This window comes from Oncorhynchus mykiss, chromosome 5, assembly GCF_013265735.2.
Source record: "Oncorhynchus mykiss isolate Arlee chromosome 5, USDA_OmykA_1.1, whole genome shotgun sequence".
In the NCBI taxonomy this organism is placed as follows: Eukaryota; Metazoa; Chordata; class Actinopteri; order Salmoniformes; family Salmonidae; genus Oncorhynchus; species Oncorhynchus mykiss.
The window spans coordinates 41762974-41782890 of NC_048569.1; the positions used below are offsets into that span (position 1 = coordinate 41762974).

Sequence of the window (19917 nt, forward strand, 5' to 3'; positions counted from 1 at the left end):
TGCCCCAGGAAACTACAGCATTCAATTCAGTCATGCAGAGCTACTGTGTGTCCAGGTGTTAGTTCCACTCCAGCACTAACCCACTTGACTCAAATAGTCAATGGATGGTCCACAGTCCGGACCAAAAAAAGGCCTTCAAAGTAGGCTATTTATACAAAAGTAAGTGGACCCCCCCCCCCCCCTCAAATTAGTGGATTCAGCTATTTCAGCCACACCCGTTGCTGACAGGTGTATAAAATCGAGCACACAGCCATGCAATCTCCATAGACAAACATTGGCAGTAGAATGGCCCGTACTGAAGAGCACAGTGACATTCAACGTGGCACCGTCATAGGATGCCATGTTTCTAACAAGTCAGTTCATCAAATTTCTGCCCTGCTAGAGCTGCCCCGGTCAACTGTAAGTGCTGTTATTGTGAAGTGGAAATGTCTAGGAGCAATAACGGCTCAGCCGCGAAGTGGTAGGCCACACAAGCTCACAGAACGGGACCACCGAGTGCTGAACCGCATAAAAACCGTCTGTCCTCGGTTGCAACACTCGCTAACCGAGTTCCAAACTGCCTCTGGAAGCAACGTCAGCACAAGAACTGTTTGTCGGGAGCTTCATGAAATGGGTTTCCATGGCAGAGCAGCCGCACACAAGCCCACCATAACCATGCGCAATGCCAAGCGTCAGCTGGAGTGGTGTAAAGCTTGGCGCCATTGGACTCTGGAGCAGTGGAAATGCCTTCCCTGGAATGATGAATCACGTTTCACCATCTGGCAATCCGACAGACGAATCTGGGTTTGGCGGATGCCAGGAGAACGCTACCTCCCCCAATGCACAGTGCAAACGGTAAAGTTTGGTGGATGAGGAATAATGGTCTTGGGCTGTTTTTCATGGTTCGGGCTAGGCCCCTTAGTTCCAGTGAAGGGAAATCTTAAAGCTACAGCATACAATGACATTCCAGACGATTCTGAGCTTCCAACTTTGTGGCAACAGTTTGGGGAAGGCCCTTTCTTGTTTCAGCAATGCAATGCCTCCGTGCACAAAGCGAGGTCCATACAGAAATGGTTTGTCGAGATCGGTGTGGAAGAACTTGACCGGCCTGCACAGAGCCCTGACCTCAACCCCATAGAACACATTTGGGATGAATTGGAATGGCGACTGCGAGCCAGGCCTAATCACCCAACCTTAGTGCCCAACCTCACTAAATGCTATTGTGGCCTAGTGGAAGCAAGTCCTCGCAACAATTTCCCAACATCTAGTAGAAAGCCTTCCCAGAAGAGTGGAGGCTGTTATAGCAGCAAAGGGGGATCAATTATTTTGGTCATGTAGTGTATCTTAAGGTTTCACAATCAATGTATAGATGCGCTATTTCCTTTATTGACTTATGTGTTGATCTATTAGCATGTTCCGTCTCTCTGCGGTCTTTCTGGGTGTGTGTTCTCCAGGGAGAGGTCATCATTTATTCTAATAGCTTAATGATGTCTCTATGGGCCCACAGACATAACCCCAGGAGGATTATCACTTCCCCACACACACACACACACACACACACACACACACACACACACACACACACACACACACACACACACACACGAGCAGTTTCCAAGGCCATGGAACGCAAGTATCTATCTGACAGAACCAATCACACCCAATCATCACTGATGACATCACTAATTGTTCCTCAGCCATCCTCCAATCACAGCTCATGAATAAAAGATGGCGCAGGGGGGAAAAACGATCCAATTAAAATGCATAAAATATGCAGAAAAGGGAGAGAGAGAGAGAGCGAGAGTGTGCATGCATTTACCTGAGAAGTCTAGGAAGGCGTTGCGCCCCTCCTCGTCTCCCCGTCCCGTGTCCAGTAAGGTGCTGAACAGAGTGCCTATAGGGTCCAGGGGGTGTCCCACCCAGCCCTCCATGTTGGTGACAGATGTCATGCCTTTATGGAGCAGCTCTGGAAAGGACAAAACCACACGCTGGTATTACTCTGCATTTACACACTTAATACCCAATTAAGACAGATGCAAATTCAAACAGACCTTTTTTGTGGCTGCGGAAGAGCTCAAGATGTTTCTGTTGCTGCCGTATGAGAGTGTTGACGATAGCGATGGCCAACAGCAAGGCCTCCCTGGGATAACCATGTGACCGCAGCGCATCCACCCTCGCACACGCTGTAGGGATGTGCTCTGCGAGAGGGAGGCGGGGCGGGAGGCTGTTACTTCCATGCTACTCTAAATCTTGTTTTTCTTCTTCTAAAAACGGGTCTTAGAAATCTAGCCCTCCTTTGCATTCGTCACTGCCAACACAAACACACACACTCACCGTGCCAGAGGGGCCAGCCACGGGCGTCGAACAGTGCCCCTGCACTGCCATGGTTGTCGTGGTGACAGTGTGCGTGTGAGTGCGTGTAGAGGTCATGTGTGATGATGCGCTGCAGGTGCGTGTCCTGCCAGTGCAGGTCGCAGGCCTCGATGGCCCTCGTAAACACTGTCCTGTGAGGACGAGACGACGAGTCTGGGAGAGAGGGAGAAAGAGTGATTACGGAGGGGAGGTGGTGAGGTGGTGAGGGAGGGAGGGAGGGAAAGAAGAGGACAATGTTCCGTTGAAAACATGTCTCTGATCGGCCACCTAAACCTACCTGGATGAAATGCTCATTCACTGCACTGTTCCTATTCAGAAGCCTGATAGACATTTTTTTTACGGGCTTATATTTTCTAATTTAGCTCAGGCACAGACAAGGGGAGCAGAGGGCAGCCGTAGCTGGAGGAACCCTCATGGGTTATTGGGCTTATTCCATCAGTCACACAGAAAGTAATAAGAACAGCTCGCAGGGCAGAGACATGGAGCGAGAGAAAGTTGATTAAAAGGCATGTAGACAGATGGAGAAACAGAAAAAGAGATCAACAGAGAGAAAATAGAGAAATAGTTGATGAAAAGAAAGTGGCTTTTCTCGCACAAACTTAGTGTGGTGGTCCCACTTGGGTTGGCCCTGAGGCACTGTGTTGGTCAGGTGTGTGTGTCTCTGTGTCTGTGTTTTCCCACTTGGGTTGGCCCTGCGGCACTGTGTTGGTCAGGTGTGTGTGTCTCTGTGTCTGTGTTTTCCCACTTGGGTTGGCCCTGAGGCACTGTGTTGGTCAGGTGTGTGTGTCTCTGTGTCTGTGTTTTCCCACTTGGGTTGACCTTGAGGCACTGTGTTGGTCAGGTGTGTGTGTCTCTGTGTCTGTGTTTTCCCACTTGGGTTGGCCCTAAGGCACTGTGTTGGTCAGGTGTGTGTGTCTCTGTGCCTGTGTTTTCCCACTTGGGTTGACCCTGAGTTGGTCAGGTGTGTGTGTCTGTGTTTTCCCACTTGGGTTGGCCCTGAGTTGGTCAGGTGTGTGTGTCTGTGTTTTCCCACTTGGGTTGGCCCTGAGTTGGTCAGGTGTGTGTGTCTGTGTTTTCCCACTTGGGTTGGCCCTGAGGCACTGTGTTGGTCAGGTGTGTGTGTCTCTGTGCCTGTGTTTTCCCACTTGGGTTGGCCCTGAGGCACTGTGTTGGTCAGGTGTGTGTGTCTCTGTGTCTGTGTTTTCCCACTTGGGTTGACCTTGAGGCACTGTGTTGGTCAGGTGTGTGTGTCTCTGTGTCTGTGTTTTCCCACTTGGGTTGACCCTGAGGCACTGTGTTGGTCAGGTGTGTGTGTCTCTGTGTCTGTGTTTTCCCACTTGGGTTGGCCCTGAGGCACTGTGTTGGTCAGGTGTGTGTGTCTCTGTGCCTGTGTTTTCCCACTTGGGTTGACCCTGAGTTGGTCAGGTGTGTGTGTCTGTGTTTTCCCACTTGGGTTGGCCCTGAGTTGGTCAGGTGTGTGTGTCTGTGTTTTCCCACTTGGGTTGGCCCTGAGGCACTGTGTTGGTCAGGTGTGTGTGTGTGTGTGTGTGTGTGTGTGTGTGTGTGTCTGTGTTTTCTCACCTGGGTTGCCGTGCGGCAGTGCGTGTGTGAGGTTGGGCAGTTCGTTGCCGTGGTTTCCGTCCTCCCAGGGACACACGTCAACACCGTTCCACCGTCTCAGCTGTCTCAGCCACACACACTTCTGCTCCGACTTACAGTGGGGGTTGAGCACAATACACATCCACAGGGCACCTACACACACACACACACACACACAATGTTTCTGTTATTGTTGTTCATCCTTGAATCATATAATTTGATTCTGTAAAAAGGGAAAAATAGATGCCATTAAAATGTTCCGGAGCATCAACAGTCTGACTGTTATCTATTCAATAAACACATGCCTGCCGCACTCACGCTCACAGATACTCTAGTGACACACTGTGATTACCTGAAGCCTGAGCTGAAAGGGAGATGGGGTATGGATGAAGGGAGTGAGGGAAGGAGAGAGAGCTGGAGAGTGGGGGACGGAAGGAGTGAAAAGAAATATGCCTCGAAAAACAGGGGTAAAGAGAAAAATGATGGAAAATGAACACAGAACAGAAAAGGGGGACAGATGACAGAACGAGACAGGAGGAGGCAGAGAGAGGTGAAGCGAGAGAACAGGAGGAGGAGGAGAGGGGGATGAGAACAGGAGGAGGGAAGGAAGACGGGGGTGGGGATAGGAGTCGTTTTATCCTCTGTCTTTGTTTGGACGGCCTCAAGGACAAAAGAGGGACGAGAGAAGAGAGGGAAGAGAGAGGAGAAGGGAGCAACAGACTGGCGATGAGATGGGAAGAGAATGGTGGGGAGTAGAGGAAAATAAAAGAGAAATAATAAATAAGGGGAGATTTTAGAAAGGAGAGGAGAAGGTGCATCCAGCAAGCAGGGCAATACGTGGAAAACATTCAAAATGTGAAAATGCATTCAAATTATACAGAAATAAGAGATGTACTTCCCTTAAAACAGAAAGAGAGAGAAACAACCAGCAAAACAGACAAAGAGACTGGGGGGGGATATATAATACAGTTCCAACAATCAACTACCATGACAACAGGGTTGTGGTTATGGGATTTTGTTGCTAGGGTAGGTTACTATTGGATGTCGTTGCTAGGCTAGGGTCTAGAGTCTCCCCCAATTACACAATTACATGGAATAATCCCGAAAGCTGCAGTTTCGCTTTCCTGCTTATCCTGAATATGGACAGTGCACTGTTCAGTGTTCACACACACACACACACACACACACACACACACACACACACACACACACACACACACACACAGTGGTGGTTCAATTATGACAGGATATAGATAAGGAAAGGAGGAGAGGACAGAGATCACAGAACAAACACATTCAACACAAATAAACGACAAGCACGTTCTACTGTTCATCACTTGCTAGCTGGCTGACACCATTTGAAGATGGAAGTTTCAAGTTTTAATGCCTTGTCTCAAAACCCAACAATGCAATCATCAATAACAATGTAATACTCTGGGGAAAAACAGACGAGAAATAAGAAACACACAATAAGTAAGTAAGTAAGCATACAATATACAGGGTCAGTTCCAATACAGTGTTTACAGTGTGCAGGGATAACGGAGTTATGGGAGGTAGATATCTATAGGGGTAAGGGGACTAGGCAACAGCATATAAGATAAACAGAGTAGCAGCATCTTGTATGTGAGTGGGGGTGTGAAGAGTCAATATAAATGAATGGGCATGTGTGTGAGTGAGCAAATTATGGCCTTGTGAGCTTACACACACGCGCACACACACACACACACACACACACACCCGTCAGTAGTGAGAAAGCGTGGCCTATATTTCTCCCTCTCCAACCTAAGCCAGATGGGAACCGCTGTCTCAGACTACAAAGGATCAAACACACACATTCATTAAAACAATATTGGGCTCATCAAGATGGATTTAGCTCCTGACACACACACACATACACACACACACACACACACACACACACACACACACACACACACACACACACACACACACACACACACACACACACACACACACACACACACTTCACCCGATCCCTCCCTTTATTTCCTTTGATGGGCCTACTCTGAGCCTTCAGTCCACATCTAATCTGTTCTGAGAGAGAGAAAGAGAGAGAGAGAGAGAGATACCCAGCTCACAATCTCCGAATCCATTTTAGGCTGTAAAAAGCATATATTTCACAAACCATCCAGCTCACAACCTACAGATAATACCCAAAACATAACAGACTGACTAGGTCTGTTCAACGCTGGTCCGACCAATCTGATTCCACGCTTCAAGACTGCTTCGATCACGTGGATTGGGATATGTTCCGCATTGCGTCCGACAACAACATTTATGAATACGCTGATTCGGTGAGCGAGTTCATTAGAAAGTGCATTGACGATGTCGTACCCATAGCAACGATTAAAACATTCCCAAACCAGAAACCGTGGATTGATGACAGCATTCGCGTGAAACTGAAAGCGCGAACCACTGCTTTTAACCAGGGCAAGGTGACCGGAAACATGACCGAATACAAACAGTGTAGCTATTCCCTCCGTAAGGTAATCAAACAAGCTAAGCGTCAGTATAGAGACAAAGTAGAGTCGCAATTCAACGGCTCAGACACAAGAGGTATGTGGCAGGGTCTACAGTCAATCATGGATTACAAAAAGAAAACCAGCCCTGTCGCAGACCAGGATGTCTTGCTCCCAGACAGACTAAATAACTTCTTTGCCCGCTTTGAGGACAATACAGTGCCACTGACACGGCCCGCAACCAAAATGTGCAGACTCTCCTTCACTGCAGCCGACGTGAGTAAAACATTTAAACGTGTTAACCCTCGCAAGGCTGCAGGCCCAGACGGCATCCCCAGCCGCGTCCTCAGAGCATGCGCAGACCAGCTGGCTGGTGTGTTTACGGACATATTCAATCAATCCTTATCCCAGTCTGCTGTTCCCGCATGCTTCAAGAGGGCCACCATTGTCCCTGTTCCCAAGAAAGCTAAGGTAACTGAGCTAAACGACTAGCGACCCGTAGCACTCACTTCCGTCATCATGAAGTGCTTTGAGAGACTAGTCAAGGACCATATCACCTCCACCCTACCTGACACCCTAGACCCACTCCAATGTGCTTACCGCCCAAATAGGTCCACAGACGACGCAATCGCAACCACACTGCCCTAACCCATCTGGACAAGAGGAATACCTATGTGAGAATGCTGTTCATCGACTACAGCTCAGCATTTAACACCATAGTACCCTCCAAACTCGTCACCCGCCCTGTGCAGCTGGGTCCTGGACTTCCTGACGGCCGCCCCCAGGTGGTGAGGGTAGGTAACAACATCTCCACCCCGCTGATCCTCAACACTGGGGCCCCACAAGGGTGCGTTCTGAGCCCTCTCCTGTACTCCCTGTTCACCCACGACTGCGTGGCCATGCATGCCTCCAACTCAATCATCAAGTTTGCGGACGACACTACAGTGGTAGGCTTGATTACCAACAATGATGAGACGGCCTACAGGGAGGAGGTGAGGGCCCTCGGAGTGTGGTGTCAGGAAAATAACCTTACACTCAACGTCAACAAAACAAAGGAGATGATTGTGAACTTCAGGAAATAGCAGAGGGAGCACCCCCCTATCCACATCGACGGGACAATAGTGGAGAGGGTAGTAAGTTAAGTTTCTCGGCGTACACATCACGGACAAACTGAATTGGTCCACCCACAGACAGCGTCGTGAAGAAGGCGCAGCAGCGCCTCTTCAACCTCAGGAGGCTGAAGAAATTCGGCTTGTCACCAAAAGCACCTCACAAACTTCTACAGATGCACAATAGAGAGCATCCTGTCGGGCTGTATCACCGCCTGGTACGGCAACTGCTCCGCCCACAACCGTAAGGCTCTCCAGAGGGTACTGAGGTCTGCACAATGCATCACCGGGGGCAAACTACCTGCCCTCCAGGACAAACTACCTGCCCTCCAGGACACCTACACCACCCGATGTCACAGGAAGGCCATAAAGATCATCAAGGACAACAACCACCCGAGCCACTGCCTGTTCACCCCGCTATCATCCAGAAGGCGAGGTCAGTACAGGTGCATCAAAGCAGGGAAAGAGAGACTGAAAAACAGCTTCTATCTCAAGGCCATCAGTCTGTTAAACAGCCAACACTAACATTGAGTGGCTGCTGCCAACACACTGACTCAACTCCAGCCACTTTAAAAATGGAAATTGATGGAAATTGATGTAAAAAATATATCACTAGCCACTTTATATAATGTTGAAATACCCTACATTACTCATCTCATATGTATATGTATATACTGTACCCTATATCATCTACTGCATCTTTATGTAATACATGTATCACTAGCCACTTTAAACTATGCCACTTTGTTTACATACCCTACATTACTCATCTCGTATGTATATACTGTACTCGATACCATCTACTGCATCTTGCCTATGCCGTTCTGTACCATCACTCATTCATATATCTTTATGTACATATTCTTTATCCCTTTACACGTGTGTATAAGGTAGTAGTTTTGGAATTGTTAGGTTAGTTCACTCGTTGGTTATTACTGCATTGTCGGAACTAGAAGCACAAGCATTTCGCTACACTCGCATTAACATCTGCTAACCATGTGTATGTGACAAATAAATTTGATTTGATTTGATACAATACACACATACACACACCGGCATACAAGCAGCCATCATATCAGAAAGCATAGGGAGACACAGGTCTAACACAGCTGACCAACACACAAATCAAACAGTCATCATAGCAGCACTTGAGTGACCGTCATATGTGTGCGTCTCTCTTGAACAGCTAGTCCGTCCAAGTGGTGTCTGTCCTTGTGCACACGCTTGTGTGACTTTGTGTGTGTTGTCTCTTACCTAGCTCATCCCACAGCTGTCTGTATTTGTCAGTCATGGTGGTTCCCTGTTGTCTCCACAGAGCCAGGCGAGGGTCGCCCATAAACTGTTCTGTGATCAGCGTTAACATTCTGGCACCGTTGGAGTCACGCATCTTCAACATCTCTCTCACCTAGAGGAGAAAGAGAGAGGGGGAGGGAGGGAGAGAGGTCATCAAAGGTGTGTGTGTGTGTGTGTGTGTGACAGGGTAGGGGTCAATTCAAATTGAGGGCAGTCAATTCAGGAAAGGATTTGAATTTAAAATACAAAAAATTAAACACATTTTGAAATACATTTATCTTCTACTTTTCAATATATTAAGAAGTCATTGGGGAACATTTTTTTTTTTTTTTTTTTTCAATTATTGAATTGGAATGTCAGTTTACTCTGCTTCCTGAATTGACTCACTTCAACTAAAATTGACCCCAACCCTGGTGTGCGTATGCGTTACCTTGCTGAAGAGAAGGTTGAGTTGTTTCCCAGAGCCGTGGTAACCTCCCTGTGAGAGGAAGAGTTTCACCTGCTCCTGAACCTGCTCCTCATCCAGGTGCCAACAGTTCTCATCATCTACACTGGCCCCTGCCGTGGGGTCCGGGGCCCCTGCGCACACACACACACAGGTTAGTTGAGACACACGCAGTACTCATCGTTTAGGTTGAGAAATGGAAAATGGTTCAATGAAAGCACTGGGCTCTATGTCACAAACAAAAACAGAACAAGATGAACACAATGATATCGGCTTAAGTAAAGTGGGTCTAAAGTATCATCACACACTCTTCCCCACATCCTACGTTACCGTTGAGCTGTCACACGGACGTGACTTGATCAAAGTGTTTCCCTCTCTAGTGATCTGCTTTACTGGAGCCAGACGGGGAAATCATTTCCAGGCACACACACTCACGCAAAAACACACACATACACACACTTTTTCTTCCTCACACAATCTTTCTCTCGTCTACACATCATCCACCCCACTCACCGTGGACCTGGTTGATCTCAGAGTTGGTAGACAGAATCTCATCAGCTAGTTTCTGAGCCGTGGGCAACACCTCGGTGTGGTGTACTGTTATCAGGTACTGGACAAACTTCTGCAGCTGGTCTCTATTCATCTGGAACAGAGTCTCTGAGATGGGCAGGTGTAGTTTGACCTGCTCGGGCTTCCGTACACGGTACAGGGCCAGCGCTACAACATGGGCGCAGTAGAAGATGTCCTTGTTGCCGCAGCCGCACGTTACCGCGGTGATCTTGCAGCGGTCGAAGCTGACGCTCACACTGCAGACGAGCTCGGGTTCCGACGCTATGGCCGGTTCTGTTACCGTTCCACTGAGGTGGAACCCTGCAAGGAGAAAAACAAGAACCATTAGGCAATCAATCAAATTGTAACAGTTTTACACAAAAGTACTTGACAGAAGCTTACGTTCGAAATATTTGAACAGTACAATGGCATTAATGTTCTTGTCATAACAACTCTGTGAGTGTGTGGCTCACTAGCCTATAGCTTACTTCAAGCTCTTTGCAGACGCAAGATTCTGTTTTACAATTTCGATTTTCGTCCAAAAAGGGGCGACTCCCTGTAATTGCAATCGAGCATTTTATGTACTTTTTTGACGCGGGTATCGTTCTTCCGCAGCCGTGGGGGCAGTGTTGTCGCTATTCATCAAAGTAGCCTATTTTGCATTGATAACCAAATATAATCTCAATGACTGTTCAAACAGTAAACCAAACATCAAGAATCCACTCAGAAATACATTTGGTTGATATGTAATAACTAGTGATTACTAGGGCTGTGAATTGCCAGGGACCTCACGATATTATCACGATACTTAGATGCAGATACAAGATTCTTACGATTTGGTCGCACCTCCGTCACTCGGTAGCACCTCCGTCACTCGGTCGCGTCATGAATGTTCTCCAAGCCGCGCTCTACCCGCGACGCAATAATGGTGCATTAAAGTCTTGATAAACCCAGAAATTCTGGATGGAGGCTAACGACTGTTTTGTCTAAATTACACTATAGTGCCTGAAAATATGATTAAATTGCTAAAATAGTCAAATGTTTAGTAGGAACATTTTTTAGACAGATGGCAATGTCATTAGCTAGCAAAGTTTGTAAAAAAAACAAAACGCTAGCAATGCTAACTTTAGCTAATTCAAATCCGGTTTCCTCCCCTCAATCTTAACTAACTAGCTAACGATATACCACAGATAGAACAACGAGACAGATATTTCACTGGACATATAAAAGGTGAAGCATCCGCTAGGCGTTTCCACTCACTACGAAATATGGTAGTGAGAAGAAGCCCAGTGGCCGGCAGCGTGAGAAGATGGAACGAGATGGATTTTGGCCGACATTCTGCAAATGTTCTCATTAATGAAACATTTGATCTCAATACAGTTCTGTTCACAAAACTAAAATCTGTTTCGAGCAGAGTGGACAAAGTTTTGTAGACTTTACCCTTTGTCAAAGTTTTTTAAAATTGAATTGTTTAGGAGTGCAAAGGCGAATTGAGTCATTGCACACAGGCACTTCACAGTAGGCGTTGACTAACGGAAATATGCAAATGTATGCTAGAACTCACCAATAGGATCTAGCTAGCTCGTGCTTGGCTCTGCCCACCTCCTTTCTTGTTCTGCCCACTATGACTCGTTTGTTCCCATTGGAAACGACAGGCTGTGGTCTATCTTAGTTATACAAATCTTTGGTTATATACTGCACCTAAAGTCAATAAGGCAACATCAAAATGGTGACAAAAGGTTTTCCTTCAAATTATTTGCCTGTTTTTGAATGGCATTGTATTTCCAAGCCACTGATGCGCTCATTGACAATGCATTGAGTAGAATTCTCAGTTGGGCATCAGTCCAAAACGAACGTTCAAAACAATAGTGACGAAACATGCAATCTATCAATATGTATTGTGATTCGTTGTTTTGATCAGTCATCATGGAAATAAAAGTGTTGAAAACAAATGTGCTCCTCATAGAGTTAACTATGATGGAGTTTTGGTGCAGGTGTAACGGATGTGAAACTGCTAGCTAGTTAGCGGTGGTGCGCGCTAAATAGCGTTTCAATCGGTGACGTCACTTGCTTTGAGACCTTGAAGTAGTGGTTTTTGTGGAGCGATGGGTAACGATGCTTCGTGGGTGACTGTTGTTGATGTGTGCAGAGGGTCCCTGGTTCGGGCGAGGGGATGGTCTAAAGTTATACTGTTACACAGGTACAGCCAACTAGTGCAAAAATGATATTGCGAAATTCTCCCCCAAAAAATACATAATCAAAAAGAACATCTGGATATGTAACTATCTATTTCCCCCCCATCCCTAGTGATTACAGGCTATTCTGAAATGGTAGAACCTGTTGTAGCCAACTAGCTAGCCATGTACTTTTTTTCCTCCATGACCAAAACATTATTTTAGCTGATATGGGAATGAATACACAAGCAGCATATCAAACTGGGATAATGTTTTAGGTTACACCCGCAAGTATAAGAATATTTGTCAGGGCATGTTTTTTAGAATAAATCGGATTATTTCACATGGAGATGTGGGAAGTTAAAAAGGCTAGTTAGCTTGCTATGTTTTTAGCTAGGCTGCCACCAAGGTACTTCAAGCAAGGGAAGGTGACTCTTCCTTACTTTCAAAAAACTAAGACAATTAAAAAAAAACTTTGCTATCGCCCCCTAGTGAACGGGAGTGGGACCGGCGAGGATATCATGTCATCAAAAGATGTCTGCTACTCCAACAATCCCACTTCACCCACGTGCACGTAGATCAACAGAGTTATGCTTGTTGTAACCTTAAGTGTGAAGAAGACCCATGGTACCAGCTAGCTACTAGTCAGACTATAACAGCAAGAGTGAGAGGAAGAGAAGGAGCAGTCCCTGAAGATGTCTCTCCTTTCTCTCCCTGGGGAAAAGGGCAAACTGCTGATCTCTAGAGGCCCTCAGTGTATCGACCTCCTAATGCAATAGAGCTCAGCCTTCACACACACACACACACACACACACACACACACACACACACACACACACACACACACACACACACACACACACACACACACACACACACACAGCCCCCACGCAGCCCTGCGCACACACACACACTTGGCCCCATGCAGCCCTGCACACACACGGCCCCCACACAGCCCTGCACACACACACACGGCCCCCACACACACTGCATGCGCACACACACCCTGTTCTCCACTAGTTAGCACCAGTCTTCTATTTTCTAAAAACATGAAACATGAAATTCTCTGGTCACTCACTGGTCACACACACGCAGACACTTTCAGTCAGGCAGGAGAGCCAGCGAGATGGAAGAGTGAAACATTCTCATTTCCTTTCCACAACACGTCCCAATGCTTACCTGGTAATTCCTGGGTCATTAAACCTCCTCACAAACACACACCACCACACATACAGTGGCAAGAAAAAGTGTGTGAACCCTTTGGAATTACCTGGATTTCTGCATAAATTGGTCATCAAATTTGATCTGATCTTCATCTAAGTCACAACAATAGACAAACATAGTGCTCTTAAACTAATAACACACAAATGATTGTATTTTTCTTGTATATATTGAATACATCATTTAAACATAGGTTGGAAAAAGTATGTGAACCCTTGGCTAATGACTTCTCCAAAAGCTAATTGGAGTCAGGAGTCAGCTAACCTGGAGTCCAATCAATGAGAGGAGATTGGAGATGTTGGTTAGAGCTACCTTGCCCTGTAAAAACACTCACAAAATTTGAGTATGCTATTCACAAGAAGCATTGCCTGATGTGAACCGGGCCTCAGAAGACCTCAAATTAAGAATTGTTGACTTGCATAAAGCTGGAAAGGGTTACAAAAGTATCTCTAAAAGCCTTGATGTTCATCAGTCCACGATAAAACAAATTGTCTATAAATTGAGAAAGTTCAGCACTGTTGCTACTCTCCCTAGGAGTGGCTGTCCTGCAAAGATGACTGCAAGAGCACCGTGCAGAACGCTCAATGAGGTTAAGAAGAATCCTAGAGTGTCAGCTAAAGACTTACAGAAATCTCTGGAACATGCTAACATCTCTGTTGGTGAGTTTACGATACGCAAAACACTAAACAAGAATGGTGTTCATGGGAGGACACCACAGAAGAAGCCACTACTGTCCAATAGAAACATTGCTGCACGTCTGAAGTTTGTAAAAGTGCACCTGGATGTTCCACAGCGCTACTGGCAAAATATTCTGTGGACAGCTGAAACTACAGTTGAGTTGTTTGGAAGGAACACACAACACTATGTGTGGAGAAAAAAAGGCACAGCACACCAACATCAAAACCTCATACTAACTGTAAAGTATGGTGGAGGGAGCATCATGGTTTGGGGCTGTTTTGTTGCCTCAGGGCCTGGACAGCTTGCTATCATCAACGGAAAAATGAATTCCCAAGTTTATCAAGACATTTTGCAGGAGAATGTTAGGCTATCTGTCTGCCAATTGAAGCTCAACAGAAGTTGGGTGATGCAACAGGACAAAGACCCAAAACACAGAAGTAAATCAACAACAGAATGGCTTCAACAGAAGAAAATACAACTTCTGGAGTGGCCCAGTCTGAGTCCTGACCTCAACCCTATTGAGATGCTGTGGCATGACCTTAAGAGAGCAGTTCACACCAGACATCTCAAGAATATTGCTGAACTGAAACAGTTTTGTAAAGAGGAACGGTCCAAAATTCCTCTTGACCAGACACACATGGAAAATGAAGAAAAATGTCCGGGAGGAAGTATTTTCCTGCTGATAATGCAGCATGCCTCTGAAAACCACACTGAGAGCCAAAACTTATGGGATATGGACATCACTGAGAAACCCTCAAAATGGCCACCACAAATCCTGTCTGGTTGGGCCCGGGATCAGATCAGTTAACTCTAGAGAGGACAGAAGACAAACTGGATATAAAATGGCCATGTTAGAGAGAACATGAGACCAATAGGCTCTAGATCAGGTAGGGGCAACTTTCAAGGGGGTGGGGGCCAAAAAAAGGAGGAACTCCTCATGAGGGGCTGCAGTGGCTCCTGGGTCTGCATACCCCCCCACCATTAGCAGTTTTACAGCGGCTAGGCAATCAGGATAGATAATAAACAGAGCGGCAGCAGCGTATGTGTAGTGTGAAAGTGTCAGTGTAGTATTTGGGATTGTTTGGGAGTCCAAGTGGTGACTGTGAAGATTTTTTAAAATATATAATAATTGTATACAATTCCCATGGCCTGCATACTCATTTCCTGCAATTATACACAGTTTGCCATGGGGCAGAGAGAAAAACGTGCAGTTTTACAGCAAATTCCCTGTAATTTTACACATTTTGCCATAAGGTGGAGGCAAATGTTTGCAGTTCTTTATATGATAACTGATGATCAATGGGCCCCACCCCGGTTGGTAATTCAACCATGCTTACTACAGGTTTAGATAGCAAGCCACTAGACTAACTTATCAATCTGAAAAAAAATAGCTTACATGGGCTAATTAAGTGACTGCTGATGCACAACTGGATTTCGAACTTGCACCTTGTGTATTCTAGTATTCTAACTCTCAACAGTAAGTTAAGACCCTGGTTGAGCCCCCCCCCCAAAAAAAAAACCTGATACGCAGGCCTACCAAAGTGGCCCCGTTGGCCGCCAGTTGCCAATCCCTGCTCTAGATAGCAATGCTAACACTCGCACTTGACCCCCCCAATACCAATCCATGTGTTTTCCCTCCACTGTATTCAGGTTTCAAATACATTTTTATTTGTCACATGCGCCGAATATAACAGGTGTAGACTTTACCGTGAAATGCTTACTTATGAGCCCTTTCCCAGCAATGCAGAGTAAAAAATACAATGTTGTGTTTGTGAGTGTGAGTGTTTTGTGTGTGTAAGCGTATGTGGTGTGTGTTTTGGAGTGTCAGTGCAGTATGTGGGTGGAGTCCAGTGAGTGTGCATAGAGTCAGTGCAAATAATAAGGGGATCAATGATTAACTGTTCAGCAGTCTTACGGCTTGTGGGTCGAAGCCGTTCAGGAGCCTTTTGGTCCCAGACTTGGCGCTCCGGTACCGCTTGCCACACACTCAACTACAGCTCCGTCGATGTGAATGGGGGAGTGCTCGGCCCTCCGTTTTCTATAGTCCACCATGCGGCCACGCAGTCGTGGGTGGCACTCTGGGTGGTCTACAGCTTATCATGAGGTATTGTAACTCAGGTGAGCAGAACCTCGATACTTACTTAATATTAGAGATCGCACACCAGCTGTTGTAACCCCCCCCCTCCCAGAATTTGCTTAACGCTGCCATTCTGTCCTGCCGATGTACAGAAAAAAATGATAGATTTGTCCTTGTTCAGCCACGACTCGGAGAAATATAGGATATTACAGTTCTTCAGATCAAGTTGATAGGCTAGTCTCCAGTTTATTCTCCAGTGATTGCATGTTCGCCAATAGAAGAGAGGGTAGAGGCGGTTGATGTAGTCTCGTCAGGTATCCTGCCCCGCCGACCTCAATAACGGCGCCTCTTCCTTCTTCGGGTGTCAGGGATTCGGGCCTGGTCCGGGTCCAGTATGTCATTCGCCTCTGACTTATTGAAGTAAAAATCCTCATCCAAATCGATGTTAGCTGTTCTGATGTCCAGAAGCTCTTTTCAGTCATAGGAAATGATGGTGGAAACATTATGCACAAAAAAAGTTAAGATCGGCACCAAAAAAAAACACAAAATAGCACAATCAGACAGGCGACTGACTGTAAAACGGTTGCTATTCCTTCCAACACCATTATTCCCTGAGGTGAAGAAGAGAAAGGAGAAAACCGAATTAAGTCTTTCGTTGTATTTTGGGCTTTCTCAAAGAACACACACATACTGTACACCAGGAGGAGAGCGGGTCTGCTTCCCAGTACTAGAGGGTCTATCTCAGGTTCTTCTGTGTAGTGGGGCTCCTCTGGCCCCCTATGATATTGTGGCAGTCTAAAATGCTACAGTATCACATTGCTACTTTCATGACTCTCTACCGAAAATCCTTGCCGAGCCTCATATTGCCGAAATGCTACCTCTATACGACCGACCGTCCATAGCTTAGTGTGAAAAGCCTCAGATGGTCCTACAGCGTGGATCTAAGGTCAACTTTGTCTTAAATCTCTTAAGGGTTCAGGTTAAGCCTTGATCTGGCTAAGCTGATCCTAAATCAGTCCTTAAGCAGGGGACTTGAGCCTGGAGCAATGTTAAGATGGTTAGCCAGATACTTCAACTACAGCCCAATGGGAAACAAATAGTCCTAATGGTCTGAGATGGATTGAGCGAGTGAGATTTTACAAGAATTCAGTAACGGTCTCAAGGGAGGTCTGGAAGACAGCACACACACATACACTACATGTGTGTGCAATGAAAATACACACGCAGAAGAAAACAACACACACATAGGTTTCGGTTCTCTCAACAGGCTTTTGCTCAATCAGAATGCTGGAAAGTCACACTGACAAACTGTAAGAACTGACTAACAGAAGACGGGGGGGGGGAAGAGAGATAGAAAATCATGTGACAGTTTCAAAAAGAGCAGAGAGCAAAGAGAGACAGCGGCTGCAGTCCAAACATGTTGTTTTTTACCCCCTCGCACTAGCCCCATTCCCTTGGGGGAATCCCCGTCGAAACCGGATGCAGTTTGATTGCTATCTTAAGTGGAGGTCCAATTCACAAACTTTGGCCCCTCGGCCCTCGATTTAGTTTGAGGGAGCGAGTGAAGAACTTTGATCACTTGTGGGGTTGATATGACCTACAATTCAATGCAAGCCTATAAAACGTAGCTAGCTTCGTAAATATATTTTTGGGAATTCTGAAATGTATTGGAATAAATTACCAAAACTATAAAACTAGCTAGCCAGCTATGCATAACTGTAGCTAGCTAGCTACCTGACAGGAGGGATAGCTAGCTACGTTAGCTTGCTAGGTACAATGTTTTTAAGTTCAACTTCAAGACTTCCACCAAGGATGTTGCCTCTCCGATCATCACTCTCCCTCGCTTGGGCAAGGGACATTTAAGGTACACTCGGATATGACGATGTAAAACGTCATTCGAGGGCTGAGGTTTGAGGGCCGAGGGCTGTCTACTTTGAGTTTGGACTGCAGCCAGAGAGAGGTTTAGAGCGAAAGAGAACCCGCCTTCTTTAACTCCTCCATTTCCTGCAGTCAGCTGACACAACACCACAGGGGATCACATTTCACACACAAACAAATCCACCCGCTCTCTCACACACTACACCACATCACATCTGCTTGTGTAACACACACCCACACAGGCACATACTGTACATCCCCGGTTGGCAGTTGCTCGACAATGTAACAGTTTGCGCGCAAGCACACACACACACACACACCCGGTAGTCCCCTGTACTGTATGGCCCAACCCGAGTCCTACATGGCCCACAGCTGAACTACTGACATCAGAGAGAGAGAAGAGGGAGAGGAAGGGAAAGACATAGGGAGGGAGCGGTAGGAGGGAGAACGAGAGAAAGAGGAAGGGAAAGACATAGGGAGGGAGAGATGTAAGAGGGAGAAAGAGAAAGAGGGAGAGGCAGAGATAATTCCTAAACAGGGGAGGAGACCGCTGGGCTGGTGGGAAGCTTGGAAAGCCCTCAGCTGAGTGTGTGCGTGTGTGTGTGTGTGTGGAGAGGCCTGGCGGAGTGCCAGAGCCCTGAGCTCAGCATTCTGTAATGCACTTCCACTCTTCCTCTCTCTCTCTGCAGCTTGCATAATACTGCCAACCAGACTTAACCCTTAACTACCTACCATGGAAACCAGACTTAACCCTTAACTACCACTACAGACCATAATACTGCCTAACACTGCACGGCAACCAGACTTAACCCATAGCTACCTACCACGGAAACCAGACTTAACCCTTAGCTACCACTACAGACCATAATACTGCCTAGTGCTGCACGACAACCAGACTTAACCCTTCGCTATCAACCACGGAGACCAGACTTAACCCTCAGCTACCACTACAGACCATAATACTGCCTAGTGCTGCACGGAAACCAGACTTAACCCTCTATCTAGCACTGCATTAACCCGTAACTGCCTACCACAGATACCTTTTTTAATTTTTTATTTTAAGTAGGGCCGTGGATCAGAAAACCAGTCTGTATTTGGTGTGACAGATCTCCTTTGCATAGAGTTGATCAGGCTGTTGATTGTGACCTGTGGAAAGTTGTTCCCCTCCTTTTCAATGGCTGTGTCCGAAGTTGCTGGATAATGGGGGAGAACTGGAACGTTGATACAGAGCATCTGGTGAGTATGCAGGCCATGGGAATTGTGTACAGATCCTTTGAGAAACGGGGCAGTGCATTATCATGCTGAAACATGAGGTGATGGCGGTGATGAATGGCATGACAATGGGCCTCAAGATCTTGTCACGGTATCTCTGTGCATTCAAATTGCCATGGATAAAATGCAATTGTGTTCGTTGTCTGTAGCTTATGCCTGCCCTTACCATAACCCCACTGCCATCACGGGGCACTCTGTTCACAACGTTGACATCAGCAAACGCCTCGCCCACACGATGCCATAACGTGGTCTACGGTGAGGCCGGTTGGACGTCTAAAACAACGTTGACTGCTTATGGGTAGAAAAATTAACATTCAATTCTCTGGCAACAGCTCTGGTGGACATTCCTGCAGTCAGCATGCCAATTGCAACTTGAGACATCTGAAGCATTGTGTTGTGTGACAAAACCACATTTTAGAGATGGCCTTTTATTGTCCTCAGCACAAGGTGCACCTGTGTAATGATCATACCCTTTAATCAGCTTCTTCATTTGCCACACCTGTCAGCTGGATGGATTATCTTGGCAAAGGAGAAATGCTCACTAACGGGGATATAGACAAATTTGGGCACAACATTTGAGAGAAATAAGCTTTTTGTGCGTGTGGAACATTTTTGGGATCTTTTATTTCAGCTCATGAAAACAACTCTTTACATGTTGCGTTTAGATTTTTGTTCAGTTTCCGATGTTATATCTGAATCGTTTAGTTATGATTGGAGAATCATCAACATTATAACTCCACATACAATGCAAGTCAACGGATGGTTAACTATAGCTCCAGTAAATGGAAAA

General features: G+C 46.3%; 1 protein-coding gene across 1 annotated transcript in view; it reads right to left on the bottom strand.

Moving 5' to 3' along the window:
• The window catches only part of LOC110523854 (zinc finger SWIM domain-containing protein 6), a 46113-nt gene that overhangs the window by 5530 nt on the left and 20666 nt on the right, over positions 1–19917 (bottom strand). Inside the window, exons 2-8 of the mRNA XM_036977550.1 lie at positions 9792–10148; positions 9264–9412; positions 8795–8945; positions 3934–4104; positions 2314–2505; positions 2031–2177; positions 1799–1945 (exon numbers count right to left, since the gene is read on the bottom strand). Coding sequence (XP_036833445.1) covers positions 1799–1945; positions 2031–2177; positions 2314–2505; positions 3934–4104; positions 8795–8945; positions 9264–9412; positions 9792–10148 — 1314 coding nt within the window. The remainder of the gene's footprint in view (positions 1–1798; positions 1946–2030; positions 2178–2313; positions 2506–3933; positions 4105–8794; positions 8946–9263; positions 9413–9791; positions 10149–19917) is intronic.